The sequence below is a fragment of the Haplochromis burtoni genome, unplaced genomic scaffold, assembly GCF_018398535.1.
Source record: "Haplochromis burtoni strain Fernald_Lab_line unplaced genomic scaffold, NCSU_Asbu1 Contig_160, whole genome shotgun sequence".
NCBI lineage: Eukaryota > Metazoa > Chordata > Actinopteri > Cichliformes > Cichlidae > Haplochromis > Haplochromis burtoni.
The window spans coordinates 1311609-1328411 of NW_024582521.1; the positions used below are offsets into that span (position 1 = coordinate 1311609).

Below are 16803 nucleotides of genomic sequence, written 5' to 3' on the forward strand. Positions count from 1 at the left end.
CACACACACACACACACACACACACACACACACACACACACACGCATGCATAAAGACCAGCAGGGGCTCTCTCCCACCAGCTGCACTGAAAGAGAGGGAGGAGGAAATGGGAAAGAGGAGGGCACTCCTAATAGGCATAACTAAAGCACTCCTAATGAAGGGATCGTGTGTGTGTGTGTGTGTGTGTGTTCAGTTGGGGTTGTGTGTCTGTCTGTGTGACTGTTGTTAGTGTTGATCCTGTTATAAAGTGCTATGGCCCAGAGGGTTGGCCTGATATTAAAGCCCTAAATGATGCTATTTATTATGTCCGGTGTCGGCGCGTGTGTGTGGTACTTTATTGCTTTTCGGCCTCATGTTTTTTTTTGGGGGGGGGGAGGTTGTGGCGTATTGTCAGGATCGATGGCTTCTGAGCAGGTCACGAAATTTAGGGGTTTATCGATAATCATCACAGTGATTATTAGTCTCTGCGGCCAGTGCTCAGAGCAATAGAGCAACAATCACCTGTACTGATTACATAGTTTGTTTGCTTTTTTTTTCTTCTGTGTTCTGAAGAAAAAGTTCAGATGGGATTTCTTGTTCGTAGTGGGCCGTACAGCATCACAGTACAGAGTACTGAAGTTACTAATGTTGTTTTCTCTCATGAGTGTCAGTCAGTGTAGACCGAGCTTCTAATAAAGACTGAGACTGTTAAACACTGACTCATCACAAACCCATTTGACTCTCAGTGGCAGAAAGAAAATCAGAAGAAATCCATAAGAAGTGCAGCATTGTGTTCATTACTGTTGAAAGCTGAATTCATCTTTCACTTCATCAATTTTTAAAAATTTATTTCATTTCTGGTAAATATAGTTGGAGCTTGGTGATGTTTTACTAGGAGTAACCCTTGAAGCACTTCTCTGAACTGAGTGGTTTCGGTCATGTTTTTTTCAGGCCTGCTTGTAGAACAAATGACTGTTTGCATCAGAAGTTAGTGACTCTGCTCTCTGACTCAGCAGCTACGCTTGGAAAAACCCAGAAACTCTTCTTGTGGTTGTCAAGTAACGTTTTTATTGAGTTGTGTGTGTATCTATACAGGGTGTGCAGAATTATTAGGCAAATGAGTATTTTGTCCACATCATCCTCTTCATGCATGTTGTCTTACTCCAAGCTGTATAGGCTCGAAAGCCTACTACCAATTAAGCATATTAGGTGATGTGCATACTCTGTAATGAGAAGGGGTGTGGTCTAATGACATCAACACCCTATATCAGGTGTGCATAATTATTAGGCAACGTCCTTTCCTTTGGCAAAATGGGTCAAAAGAAGGACTTGACAGGCTCAGAAAAGTCAAAAATAGTGAGATATCTTGCAGAGGGATGCAGCAGTCTCAAAATTGCAAAGCTTCTGAAGCGTGATCATCGAACAATCAAGCGTTTCATTCAAAATAGTCAACAGGGTCGCAAGAAGCGTGTGGAAAAACCAAGGCGCAAAATAACTGCCCATGAACTGAGAAAAGTCAAGCGTGCAGCTGCCAAGATGCCATTTGCCACCAGTTTGGCCATATTTCAGAGCTGCAACATCACTGGAGTGCCCAAAAGCACAAGGTGTGCAATACTCAGAGACATGGCCAAGGTAAGAAAGGCTGAAAGACGACCACCACTGAACAAGACACACAAGCTGAAACGTCAAGAGCCAGGGCCTATGTTGGAGAGGTTGTGGAACCCCCATGGCAAACCATTTTCATGTCTTCTGGGCCTGCCCAAGGATCCAGCCATATTGGGGGGAGGTGGCCCTTGAGATATACAAAATAATTGGGATTAAAATAGTCTATTCATTTGATACGTTGTATCTTGGCAAATTGCCTACGGCACTCCCACATAAAGATAATTATTTATTGAAAATACTTTTGGCTGGCTGCAGGAAGGCCATAACCCGAAGATGGCAAAAGGCAGACCCTCCAACTAGGGCCCAATGGCGTGGGGTAGTGGAAGAAATTTTTGGAATGGAAAGACTTACCTTTGCCCTTAGACTCGAGCTTGAGAAATTTAAGAAGCTCTGGGAAAAATGGGTTGTGTACTCCCTTTGTACTGAATAATTGAATATTACCATGATGTAAGAAGATGCTATTACTGGAATTGTGTATGTCTCCTATGCTGACCGTAAGTTTTGTATTCTCATACTGTAAACTGACAAATAAAAAGTTATAAAAAAAAAAAAGACTGGGCCAAGAAATATCTCAAGACTGGTTTTTCTAAGGTTTTATGGACTGATGAAATGAGAGTGAGTCTTGATGGGCCAGATGGATGGGCCCGTGGCTGGATTGGTAAAGGGCAGAGAGCTCCAGTCCGACTCAGACGCCAGCAAGGTGGAGGTGGAGTACTGGTTTGGGCTGGTATCATCAAAGATGAGCTTGTGGGGCCTTTTCGGGTTGAGGATGGAGTCAAGCTCAACTCCCAGTCCTACTGCCAGTTTCTGGAAGACACCTTCTTCAAGCAGTGGTACAGGAAGAAGTCTGCATCCTTCAAGAAAAACATGATTTTCATGCAGGACAATGCTCCATCACACGCGTCCAAGTACTCCACAGCGTGGCTGGCAAGAAAGGGTATAAAAGAAGAAAAACTAATGACATGGCCTCCTTGTTCACCTGATCTGAACCCCATTGAGAACCTGTGGTCCATCATCAAATGTGAGATTTACAAGGAGGGAAAACAGTACACCTCTCTGAACAGTGTCTGGGAGGCTGTGGTTGCTGCTGCACGCAATGTTGATGGTGAACAGATCAAAACACTGACAGAATCCATGGATGGCAGGCTTTTGAGTGTCCTTGCAAAGAAAGGTGGCTATATTGGTCGCTGATTTGTTTTTGTTTTGTTTTTGAATGTCAGAAATGTATATTTGTGAATGTGGAGATGTTATATTGGTTTCACTGGTAAAAATAAATAATTGAAATGGGTATATATTTGTTTTTTGTTAAGTTGCCTAATAATTATGCACAGTAATAGTCACCTGCACACACAGATATCCCCCTAAAATAGCTAAAACTAAAAACAAACTAAAAACTACTTCCAAAAACATTCAGCTTTGATATTAATGAGTTTTTTGGGTTCATTGAGAACATGGTTGTTGTTCAATAATAAAATTATTCCTCAAAAATACAACTTGCCTAATAATTCTGCACTCCCTGTATAATATAACAGATGATAGATAGATCTTTTTGATATTTTTGGGTGGCTGAACTAAAGAGTAAAACTTCCTTAAAAAAAGTACTTTCAAATATGTAAAAGTTAACTAAAATTCAAAGTCTAGAAACTTCCAAGTACTGTTTCCAACTCTTTCTGCCCCCCCCTTGAGCTCACGTTTTCGCATTCTGCCCCCCCCCCCTTACTATGTCCTATTCATGATGTCAGAGCAGGTATCTGTAATATGAGCATTTTTGGGTGTGATCACAGCAGCCTCACCCACCTACTATCCAAACCTGATATGAGGGACCGCACCAAATCTAAGACGGTGATTTATGTTTTATTAGTTTATTTTCTGAACTGTGACTGCAAAGCTAGTCCAAGAATAAAAATGTCACTAGAAATGAGTCCAATACATCCACTTTAAATCTGCTACAGTCAAACATGAAAACTCCTCTAAACTAATGACAAATAAACGAAGAGCACAAATTTGATGGAGTAGTCATTCGCCTTAAACAAATCTGAGTCCCAAACTGCTTCCTCCTCTAAAAAGCTGTGTGAGCTGTCTTAACATTTCATTTTCCATCCACATATTATGCCCTGAAACATTCCCACAAAGCAGAGCAGGACATTCACCTATCATAGACCTGAACAACACATTTACACTATTGTGGTCCCTCTTTCTTAAGGTAGGGGTGCTTTTCAAATATTAAATGTTGTACTCTTGTTGTTCATAACCAGGACAATTCAATTAGATATTATGTGGGGTTTTTTGTTTGGTTGTTTTTTTGTTTTTTACACAGTGTTCTTACAGTCACTTGTTCACACGGAGGCATGTGTGTGTTGAGTTTACTCTGGTTAGTGAGTGTTAGCACAGGTCAGGGCAGAAGGCACTGCTAACCACCCGCACTGACAAGCACAGCACTGTTCAGCCCAGGCTGGCACACTTCACTCGTGCTGTGATATTATCTCCTCATTCCTCTGTGAAATGTGTCATCCACTTGATCCTGCTGTGTGTGGGTGTGTTTGTCCCAGTGGCTCCAACCTCCAGCAACCTGCAGTGAGTATGTATAGATCATATATAATAGTCCAGGGTGTTGGTGTGCAGTTGTATGGTTATTGGCACGCGTTGCAGATATGAAACCCCCTACAGAGGCATTGCATCGCCCCTCTGCTTCACTGCAGTGACCTCTGATCCTTGTGACCTGTCACCCCTAGCCCAGCTTTTTCGATTGACGATAGACCCTCCTGCTGAGGGAAGTCTGTGCATATTGTTGTAGTACTAAAATTTTCCCCCCCCTTGAAACCTGTGCTGATTTGGTTTTAGTTTATGTCATTCTCTAACTATAACATTTGTTTGTTCCTGTCATACAGGTGCCAGCCCCCTGCAGACCAATGGTGTGGGACACACAGCACGGGCCTATGCTAAGGAGGGAGAAGTGAGCACTTTGCTGCAGGAGTGGGAGGGCAAGGTATAACACAAAGGATATGCAAAACTGCATAACTGCAAAAAAACCTCCTTTTTGGTTCCCCGATGTGGATTAACAGCAGTTAGGTCATTTAAAAAAAACCAAACAGTGCCATGCTTCCAGATGTAGTTGTTTTCTTTAGCCTGGTGTGAACAGCTCAGCACATTTCTTGCACACAGGCCGACGCTCCACAGGAGGTCCGTGTCAGTCCGCTTTGTGACTGACAGGTGCTTTGAATATTAAAGTTGTGAAAGCTGGTGAAGGTTAACTGGGGTTAAAAACGCGCAACAAAGCTGCGTCATTGATCGGCGCATATCATGACATGAGAGACTGGCTCAAGTGTGTTTAAGCGAGTTTTCTGGTGTATGTATGAAAAAGTCTTGGATGTTTCATAATGTAAAATGGAAGCTCACATCATTTACATCTCTGAATTATCAGAATCGACTTTATTGTTCAAGTATGAGGAGACATACAAGGAAGTGGGGTCTTTTTTTCTTTTCATAAGTGCAAACAGTCAGTTGTGTTAATCTTCCGAAACATGATAATGAAATGTGCTTTACTTGAACTATGACGCATCTCATCGTTGGGATGTTTTTACTCTGACTCCAACAGTGAAGTCAAACTCTTTGGCAAAGGGTTATAAGCTAAATCAGGGGTTGGGTGCACAGAAAGTGCTTATTAGCTCTATGAAAGCCAGTACAGAAACCTGTTCTCCTTTGCCAAATGCTTTCAGGATAGGTCATTTCAGGGTTTTTTTGTCTGTTTTTGTTCTTTAAGACATAATTGTGACGTGAAAAATGTGGTTTGATATTGTTTAGGAAGTTTGGCAGTGCTGAGATTTCATGGCTTCTGCCCGTCACTGCTCAGCTCTTGGTATTTCACAGGTGTGTAGCGGTAGACGTGAGGTCTGGCTTTTTCTTAAATAAAACTCGAGTTATCCGTAGTTATCTACCGACTTGACAGCAGGCTGGAGCTAAGCAAGATGGAGAGAGAGAATAAACAGCCTGGCTCCACTGCAGGGTAAAAACCTGGAGTCTAAGGAGACAAAGAGAGGAGGATAAATGAGTCGTGGGGTGGCTGAGAGAAAGGAGGAGAAACCAGGGGGTGTGAGCAACACTAAAAGAATAGACAGAAGAAGGAGAGGAGGTGGAGAGATCAAGCTAAATCAGCAGAGGAGAGGAAATGGGTGTCAGAGAAATGGAGGTAGTCTGATAAAGAGGAGAGAGACGGGAAAGCAGATAGCTGCTTCGAAGTGGAAAATATGTTTCTAAAGTGTCAGGTGAAGGTAGCGTTACAGTAGTGAGATATGTAAGATGAAAGAAACACATTTTAAATGTTTGATTTCTCACTTAAAGAAGTATGGCTCCTAATCCTTGAAGAATATTGTATTTATTTTGCAGATTTTCTTACATAATTAATTACATAATCACATTTTCGACAATCAGTAATCAGTTCTGTTTATTTACCGAGTAGCTAAATATGAAACTTGGCTGTTTCATATTTGCGATCTAGATAAAGATGTAGATGATAACTTTTCATGTTTGACATTTTTATAATAGCATTTCTATTGGGTTTAATTAAACGTGTAAAGGCTAAAATCATATTTATCCCACAAAGATTTTACAGCCATACACACACAACAGTCTCTGCTGTTAGACTCTTAAATAAGAAATAATTCCACAAAGAAAAACATTCAACCTAGAAATGAAAAAGAAACTGATGTAGTTGTATCTATATGAGATTCTTATTTAGAGGTTTTTTTCAGTTATATTCAGGGATACCAGGTAACGGTAATAGCAGATACTTATTTAACTCCTTGTTAACATAATTATTTGATCAGCCAATCATAACGCGGAAGCTCAATGCCTTTAGCCATGTCAAGACGACCTGCTGAAGTTCAAAATAAGCATCAGGATGAGGAAGAAAGGGGATTTAGGTGACTGTGAATGTGGTGTGGTTGTTGGTGTCAGAGAGGATTGATGGAATTGATGCTCTACTGCGAATTTTTTTTCCACACATACATATTTGGGGTTCAAGTCGTCCAAAAAAGAGAGAATATCCAGTGAGCATCAGCTCTCTGTTAGAAAATACCAAAGGCCAGACTGCTTTGAGCTGATGGGAATGCAAGAGTAACTCAAATAACCATTCTTTACAAGAGAGGCGTGCAGAAGAACATCTATGAATGCACATACGTTGAACCTTAGATTAGATTAGATTAGATAGATTGAAACCCCTTGATGGGCTATAGCAGCAGAATACCAGCCTGGGTGCTGCTAGTGTCTGCTAAGAACAGGAAACTGAGGCTACATTTCACACTGGATCACCAATACAGCAATAGAAAATTAGAAGAACAATGCCTGGTCTGGTTTTCTCAGACCAGACGCAAAAAAGTCTTAAGGAGTTTAATATATTTAATTCATGCTTTCTTAATGAAGATCCCCAAGTTTGCACAAAGGGGAAAATTAATAACACTAACAACGTGAGCAGGAAAAGTGACATGCCCCACTGGCTAGGAGGTGATGATAAAGAGATGGAGAGGGACAGAAGCACAGCCTTTGTTTGTTTAAGAGCTGCTTATTCATTTTCACTCCCTTCTCTTCCGGATTCATTCACTCTCTTCTCCTTTTCTTTATCTCCACCTAGTTTCTGGAGTTACAGGCTCGACGAGAGGCAGAGGAAAGGAGGAGGTTCCCCCTGGAGAGGAGGCTGAAGGAGCACATCATTGGACAGGAGGGGGCCATCAATACGGTGGCTTCAGGTAAACCCGCAGATACTCCTGAGTGAGTAAATACACAAAAATACAAAACATCACTGCCTTTGTTTCACTTTTCTTTGTTTCCTTCAACATATTTACGTCGAGGAGGGCGGCGACTCTTACATCTTTCTCCTGTTCTCCTGCCTTTTCCACCAGCAGTAGGCGGGTTCGTACAGACCTGCGGAGGCTGTAATTGGTTAATTGTGATGAATGAGCTGTCTGTCAGGCATACACAGGTGCTGTGTGCATGTGTGTGTGTGTGTATTTGTTCGTGACAGCTGAAGAGGCCAGGCTTGGAGCCGCCAGTTAACACGATTACAGAGAGAGGAGACATACTACAGACCCCCCCTTCTCCTCCTCCTCCTCGTTTCTCTCCAGCTTTCTGCTCGCCCCCCTCTGTCTCTGTTCTTCTCTTTCTCCATCATCTCTATCTCTGGGTCTCTTGTTTTTGATCTCCATCTCTCTCCTTCACTCTCCTGTCCTTTCCTTCTTCCTCTTTGAAACATTAATGCACCTCCTGAATCTCCACTGTTTGTCCTCAAACACTACTGTTGGGGATGGGCAAACAGATGTAAACAAGAGAGGATGGGATGGGCGAAAGAATAAAAAAAATATAAAACTAAAAGATACAGGGACACGATGGGAGAATACGGGGAAATATCTGAGAACCAGAAAGCTTGTAGCTCTGACAGAAAGACAGAGAGTGTGTTTAGTGCTTAGAGGAAGGGAGGGAGGATGAGTTAGAGCACAATAACACAACCGACAGTAAAGAGCTGATATTACACCAGGCATCCATGGAGGCCATGTACTGTATTGATCTGCAGATGAGTTTGTGGGAGGGGGGGTTGTGAAAGGGTTCTGCAGCAGGGAGAGAGGCTGTGTGTTATTTTTATGATGTTGGACATTTTCTGTTTTAGATTTGTGAAAATAATTAACTCATTCCCAAAGCTAGAAACTGATATTACAGTCTATAACACATTGGAGAGAGCAAATACTGCAGAGTTTATAACCAACAAGGGAACAACTTTCATCCCTCTCCAGACCTCCGTAACTCTAATACTTCATCAAAAAAACAACACAAACTACAGATATGAGACAAACTACAGAGCTGTCTGTAAAACTAAAGACAGTAGTTGTTACAAGTGTCAGAAGGGAAGGATAGTCGTGGGACTTGTAGTCTTTGGCAAGGCGATGAATGACTGTTGTTATCGCGAAAGCCGTACAAGACATCACCACAGAGAAATAGGAACAGCTTATTGATCTGTGTAGTGATTGATCTGTGTATTGTAGTGACTATATATCACACAACCCCACACACAGGGAAAAAAACACTCAGAGGCAGATACAGAACCTACTAGAGCACACACGATCTCGTGTGCAGCTACAGTTTGTAAAGGTGAGCTGAGCAGAAATCAGTCAAACTCTTGCCAGGAGGAGGGAAGTAGATATTTAGAGATGAGGAGATGACTCAGGAAAGAGAGATGCACTGCAGATAAGAAGATAAATGGGAGAAGGATGTAGAGATAAAGAGTGACCAGGCTATGTGTCTGCAAATACACGCCATATCCAACATTTTAATGCGCAATTACTGGTTAAAAATGTAGAACTTTCATGATTAATCAGAAGGCAATTTTAGGATTAACCCATTTCTGTATTACTGTAGTACATCATCATGGTAACCTATGATGCAAACCTAACCTGCACTGGAACGAGTTATGCTCATGATTAGTGATCAACAGTTTCAACAAGCTTCAAATGGGCTAAACTTTATTGATATAGTAAATCTTGTCCAGTCTTGCTTAAAGATCAACACACACACATTCGTGCAGCACTTTTAGTACTAAACCACTGTGCAGTACTTTTCCTGTTACACGCTCATTCGGCTGGTCTGTCTGTAGCAGCTGTGCTGCTCTTAGTCTTCTTATATTTTTCACATATTAGTTTTATCTCCCTTTTTGTAAAAATCTGCTGCCAGAGCACAACTCCATGTTTCTGGTTAGTCATACACTGCTAATAGTGGTGTATCAAGTGTTTGTCGTGAGACTGGGATAGGCTGGGTTACCTTATTGAGTTGATAACCACCGTGTGACTGCTTCGCCTGAGTAAGTGAAGCCTGATAATGGGAGGATATCCCGGGTGCGTTGGACTTGCTTCGTAGAAGTGATTGAACTGTTCCAGCCAGAAACCTTTGTATATCGTTCCCATTTTAAAAATATTATAACTAAAGAAAAAATGACAAAGATAACTTTAAACTTCCGACTCTATGATATAATTATGTGAAACACACAAAAAAGAAACTGGAACATATTTATCTGTTTATTGTTTTTGTTTTTTCCTACCTGCTCATCCTCTTCTTTTTGTTTCAGCTCAAGTTATCTTGTTGCACTGTAACATTTCAGTAGTAAAAGGGGAAGAAAAGTTTGGCAGTTTGATAGATGAACTGATTATTTTTTTGCAAAATTTTGCAGCTCAAAAATTGAAGAAAAACCGAGACGTGGTTTTCTTTCCCTTTTTTTTTTTTTTCTTTTTTTTTTCTCGATGCGATGTCTTCAAAACGTCTGTTTTCACCTGAACTCCTCATGACGAACAGCTGGCCTGCAGCAAGACACAAAGTAGAAACACACACACACACACACACACACGCACACACACACACACACACACACACACACAGGAAGGAGGTTAGATTGATCCAGGTTTAGCTCTCAGGGCTAAGAGTTATTGAAGAGAATCATCCCTCTGTAATCATGTTAGAGCCAACCAGACCTGCCCAATACACACTGTGCTGAGAGTGTGTGCGTGTGTGTGTGTATGCATGTGAGAGAGAGAGACTGAGTGAGAGAGCTTTCATTTGTTTTGTGTCTCCTTCCTTTCCTTGTTGTTGTCAGGGTCCTTTGAGAAATGTCAATGTGCCCTTCTGTCAGAGTCGGTCTCAATCAGCTAAAACACGCACAACCACACAGAAGGTTACGCTGTCATTCACACAGCCATTGATAAAGCAGACGGAGCTTTGGAGCCCCTCTTGTCACTGTTCATCTCTGTGTCCATCTCTGACACACTTGTTTGTTTCTCTCCCTCATTCTCTATCTCCTTATCTCCATCACTCCTCTCTTAACTCCTCTGTATCGTCTTCTACATCTTTACTCCTCTTTCCTCTCCTTATCTGAGTTCCTCCCTCTGCTTCCCTGTGTAGCATCTCTCTCTGCCTCCCCCATTTGGCCCCTCCTCCTCTCCTGCCAAGAATCTGCTTTTTATGATTATTAGCTATTAGTTGCTACTTTAACACTCACATGTCATATCTGTTGTATATTTTCTCAGCTGCAAGAGATTACAACAGCTGAGCAGGAGGGGAGTTGTTATCCTGGTGTAGGAGGACACGAAAAACACGAAACCTAAACATTTGGTCTGTGTTTTTGTCTTGCAGCTGATTAAGATGAGTGTCTTGAACTGCATTGCTCACACTTTTATCCTGGGACTTTGTGGGATTTTACCATAGAGCAGGGGTGTCAAACTCAAATACACAGTGGGCCAAAATTCAAAACTGGAACAAAGTCGCGGGCTAACATTGATGTTTATTGAAAAAAAAAAAATCTTCCTCCAGATATAAGAATGAATCTTTTCTTATGGACTCAAACAAGTTTTGCTGAAAAACTGAATATGGAACAAGCAAAGCTTAATACTAAACTATATATATATATTAGCTGTATAATACCAGTAGGCCAGCTCTAATAATAATTTGGTATGGCTTCGAGGGTCAAATGTAATTAGGCTGCAGGCCAGAGTTTGACACCTATGCCATAGAGGGTGTATAAAAACAACGGACATAGGTCTGAAAGGAAGTGTGTTAAACTTGCATTCTTTCTTATGGCCAGCAGGGGACGACTCTTCAGTGTGCACAAAGAAGTCAGTTTGTATTGGAAGTGATGCCACTGCTCCCATGATTTCTAACCTCAGCTGATTTCTAAGCATATTGCAGATGAGTTACAGTAAAAGAAAAGAATAATAATTGTCAGAATTGTTGCTATGACTGAGTAGGCAGGGTCTTGGGTTTTGACTTACTACCAAAACCAAAAGACATTCCTCTGAACATGGTCAGGTACAAGGACAGAAATGAAAATCTATGAAAAACAGCCGATATCTGAAGACAGCTGAAAAACTGGAGAACTGTTGCTCGAGAACACTAGGAAGCAAAATCTAAAGAAATGAAGGCGGTCTCAAAATGTTTGCACAGTGCCGTATGTGCTACAACACAAAAACCTGTAGTTTCAAATTTCACACTTGACCGAAGTAGCATCACATACGTTGCACTCTACCATCTTAATGTGATTTTGTTTTCATTATATTTACATCCTTTCTTTCAGAGGATAAACTGGCCTCCTGCCACATTATAAAGATAACTGCAGAATTTCTTCTGGCCAAAACTCTACTGAGAGAACTTGAGGTCATATTTGTGATATATCAGGACCTGTGTATCTTTTGTACCCACTTTTTTAAAAAGGTGCTTCAAAGGGCCAACACACTGCGAAGCTGCTCTAAAAAAATGTATTTCCAGTTAGTCTGCATTGTAAGTGACCTAACATCTAAACCAAATGCCACAAAAACACTCAGAACCAAACAAAAAACGAAAAGCCTCAGCTGCTCAGGGGGAACCGAACCGGGACCTTTTTCCTCGGGGCAGGAGTAGTGCTAACCATCGATCCACCGGCTTTGGTCCTGTTGACTCTCTCAACAGGTTCTGACTTGGATGAGTTTGTGCTAGTGTCTGCTTCTTCGTTGAGTGGCTGAAACCACGGCCAAATACACTCTTTACTCCCCTCGAATCCACCTCATCATCTTGTCTTTGTGTATGTGTGCTAGTGTGGTTGCTGGGGTGATGGCAGGGATGGGTAGGCACTCCTCTTTAAGCAGGCCTGTGCGTCCGTGTGTGTGTGAGAGGCTGCGATCTATGCTAAACTGATTTCACCATGGCCGCGCCAGAGAGGCTAACACAATTACCGCTGGCTAATGGCCCCACTGACTGAGGGGGGAGGAGAGGCATCGTGGGTAGTTTTCTGGAGGTCTCTCATCTTGCTCTCTTGCTCTGTTTTCTCTCTTCTTCCTCTTTTTATTTCTTTTTCTTTTTTTTTCCTCCACCAACCGTCTCTGACCCTTTCCTCATCCCTGCTCTCTCACACTTTTATCATAGTTTCTGGGATGCCCGTCGTCCCCGGGGCAGCTTGGTTCAGATGGCTTAAACTTGGCACAAAAGCAAAGTCAACAAATGCAAATAACTGAAATAATGGCTCCCTTTGTTTCTCTCCCTGTCTCTGTGCTCTGTAGCCATCAGGAGAAAGGAGAACGGCTGGTACGATGAAGAACATCCCCTCGTATTCCTCTTCCTGGGCTCATCGGGAATCGGTAATTCACTGTCTCTTCTGTCACACCCAACCCAACGCTTCAGTTCTCAAAGCGTGTGAAAGAAAAACTCTTCAGCCTCCTCGAAGCAGCAGCCAAAATAAACAGACTGCTTGAATACGTTAAGTTTGTTGACGCATGTAGAGTGTACTCAAACAAATTAATTCAGCAGTTTAATTTAATTACGCTGAAAAGAAACAGAGTACAGTGAACTGCGGAAGCACTCGTCACTTTGTAAACTGTAAACACAGATCAGAGCTAGCTTGTATGCAGTAAATGTGTTTGTCATCAGTGTGTCAAGAATGATGCTCAGGAGGATTCATCTGATGGTAAATGTTTAAAATGCCCTGTACAACAGGTTTAATATAAAGGAATAAAGAGAAAGCAATCATTGATTAGCAAATATCTCAGTCAGAAACTCTTGTTGAAAGTTGCTCAACAGAGCTAGTTTGTCACCTAAAGGTTGTCTTGTTCAGGTTTTAAGCCACGTTAAGGATGTAAGGATTGGTGGGTCTGTAGGTTTGTTAGTCCAGGCTCAAATATCTCAAGTTGTTGGATGGATTTCTGTGAAACTGTACAGACAGTCATGTTTCCCAGAGGATGAATCTTTCTCCCTTTACTGATCCCATGACTTTTCCTCCCGTGTCACCATGGCTGTTGTGTCTTGAAGTCCTTGGTATAATGACCAACTCCCCCCCCCCCCCCCCCCCCCCCCCCCCCCCCCCCCCCCCCCCCCCCCCCCCCAACCATAACCAAAAAAACCCCGGCAAAAAAACTTAAGTTTCAGCTGTGCCTTGGTTGATAAAATGATGATTGCATGCTAACATGCTGAACTAAGACAATGAATACAGTAACATTATATGGACAAAAGTATTGAGACTAGGGCTGGGAGATATAACCTAAAATCCGTATTGCGATATAATTTGAAGCATGTGCGGTAACGATATATATCGCGATATATTCTTTTCTTCTGTATAACGTATTTTCCACACTATAAGGCACACTTAAAATCCTTTAATTTTCTCAAAAATCGAGTGTGCCTTATGTATGAATTCTGGTTGTGCTTACTGACCTGAACCGATTTGGGCGTGCAGAAATCTGTTAAAAAATGTTTTGATGGATTGTCAGAGCAGTACGGCTGTAGTGAGGAGCTTCGCGGAGTAATCTGGGTTCAAAACTCCGTCAACTTCAGGTCCCAAAGTCAAACGAACATTGAGAGTTAAAAACAGTCTAAATTCTTTCATCTTTAATAAAATCATCAGCGTTGCTGCTTTAGCAGGTGTAACAATTAAGTTTAACATCCAGGCATCCATGAAAACAGAAGTTATTAAATTTAACGGAGTTAGAAGTTAACAGGAAGTTAGCTTGCTAGTTTCCACCTAAACATGACACACCATGTTCTGACTGAGAGATTTTTGAAACTAATTAAAACGTACAGCTCTGCTACCACTTCCAACATAAATGAAGACAGAAAACTAAACATCAGTGGCGTTTGTAGGGTTACTGAAGTTGGACTACCTGGTATATAATGTTGTGCTACGTGATTGCTAGCGACACAGCTATGTTAGCATAACATTAGCACAGTGAAGCTGGAGGATGGCCAACTTTTGTCCACTGGATAAAAGTTGACGTGAGGGATTCTGGTGGTCAGGGACAAATGCAATTGCATAGCAGGATGCTATACACGGGGCAAACTTCAGTCAGGAGAACAACTGAGATTATTCATCCACAATACAAGGTAGTTATTAATATACTGCAACAACATGGGAACAGAACAGCTACGAGAGAATTCAACATCAATGAATCAATGTTACAGAAGTGGAGAAAGCGCAGTTTTCGGCTTTCCCCATATTTCAAAAGTGCTTCATCTCTTTGCTATGACTGTCGCCAGGCCGCTGCGATGCTTTTGACCAAAACAGGCGCAGCTTGATGACATCATCAACATGCGCTATCGCGATAGAGCGGTATAGTCAAACTCTCTATCATTGGCCAAATTTATATCGTTTCTATCATATATCGTTTATATCGCCCACCCCCAATTGAGACATACTTCTCAATCTTTGAATTCTGGCGCTCACTGTCGCATTGCCTAAGGTTTATAAAATCACACACCTAGCCATGAAGGCTACCTTTACAAACATGAAAGAGCTCACTGAATTCCAGTGTAGTCCTGTAAAAGGATGCCACTTGAGCTCTAAGTGATTTTACTGCAGAGTGGAAGTGTTTAGGAACCACAGCAACTCAGCCATGAAGTGTCAGAGAACATAAAGTTGCAGAGCAGAGTTTCAGAATGCTTAAAAGTCACCGACACTCTGCTGACTCAGTAACGACAGAGCTCCATTAACATCAGCACAAGAACAGTGGACCAGCAGCTCCTCTATTGTAATGTGCAGGTTGTCCAGTATTGGGGTGGCTGTTGCTCAAGAGGTAAAGCAGGTCATCTACTAACTGGACGTTTGGTGGCTTGATCCCCTGGCTGCTCCAGTCTGCAGTTTATCATATCGTGGGCTGTTGTCATGAAACTGACTGATTTGTTTGGAAATGTGACAGGAAACAGCAGTTTGACAGTTTAAAACACAATCAGCTTGATGAGCGCTACAGCTGGCAAATTAGTGCATGGGTGGGACTGACGGTGTCATCAGGCTGTGTGTGATTGTTTAGGCAAAACTGAATCCCCCTGATGAAGAGGACGAAACGTTAGACTGAAGATGGGAACACTGTTTGGCACTGTTTAGCTAACAAACTCATTTTGAGTTGGGCAGTTTTGATATGTGGATGGCAACTTTGAGCTCCTGAAGAGGGATGGTGAGCAGATTTGGTAGTAATGTAAATATTCATGCGAAGTAATAGACTCCACCAACTGTACCAGTACCACAGTCTTTATCAGTTAGTACCTGTCTTTGCATGTTAAAGTTTCATTAGCACTGGGATGCCAGGACATTTTTATATCTGCATAATAAAGTCCCATCAAATTTCCAGTCCTTTGTTTACTGTAACCCATCCACCTGCCTGCAAAACACAGCTGGAACGTGTGTGTGTGTGTGTGTGTGTGTGTGTGTGTGTGTGTGTGTGTGTGTGTGTGTGTGTGTGTGTGTGTGTGTGTGTGTGTGTGTGTGTGTGTGTGTGTGAGTGATCAAATCAACAATAGCGAGTCGTGTCAGTTAACGGTATTCACTGGGGATGGTGGGTTGAACTGAGACTGACTGTCTGGACATTTCTGCTGCAGCAGATTCACCCCACTGCTCCTCTATCCATGAACGTCTTGAAATATCCTAGAGGATAAATATTAAAGCAAACCTGTGATGCAGAGTGTAGTGTTTGAGCGGGCCAAAGTATCAAAAACTGGTTCTGCTAATTACAGTTTTTGTGTTAAAGCAGAAAACCTGAGGAGGACATCTACTGAATAAGTGGTTAAATGTCCTCAATCATCAGCAAGATTTGGAAGTGTTTGTGTGTTGGAGTGAAGGCAGTAGGAAGAGAGGGGAGATATTAAGGGCCAGATAGATGGCTAAAAAGAGGGAGATGGTGAAATGACAGGGCAGAGAGATAGATGAGGGAGAGACGGTGTTCATATTCTCTGTTCCCTTCAGCGACAAACAGTGGCCATGAGACATCAATATTAAACACAGCAACAAGACAAACACACAGACACACACAGCCTCGTTCACACACACAATCATCATACCCATATGCATAGCAAACACAAGACATCAATATCACATATGAGCATTTATATGCAGAATATTTTACTGGCAAGCATAATGTGTGCTTCTGGAGAGCTGGAGATGATTGAAAGCTTTGTGGAGGGAGGCACTGGGATTTAGGCCAGCACTTAGCGAAGGAGAGAGATTGTCTTTCTGTCTGAAATGAGTAAGCTTGTTTTCCTGAATTCCTGAAATCTCTGCATGCTGATGTAAAGGCGGAGACTGTATTTTTTTTATTTATTGAGAACAAAGTAATTAAATGGTGAGGGGGAGGGACTGTTCCTGTTGCCTAATGACCAATTAAATGATGCATTTGTTGTGTG

General features: G+C 42.0%; 1 protein-coding gene across 3 annotated transcripts in view; it reads left to right on the forward strand.

The window, feature by feature from the left end:
• clpb (caseinolytic mitochondrial matrix peptidase chaperone subunit B) overlaps positions 1 to 16803 on the forward strand; it is a 47019-nt gene that overhangs the window by 16133 nt on the left and 14083 nt on the right. For all 3 annotated transcript variants that reach the window (XM_005933126.3, XM_042225109.1, XM_014337066.2), the window contains 3 exons: positions 4533 to 4630; positions 7271 to 7385; positions 12702 to 12779. In XM_005933126.3, coding sequence (XP_005933188.1) covers positions 4533 to 4630; positions 7271 to 7385; positions 12702 to 12779 — 291 coding nt within the window. The remainder of the gene's footprint in view (positions 1 to 4532; positions 4631 to 7270; positions 7386 to 12701; positions 12780 to 16803) is intronic.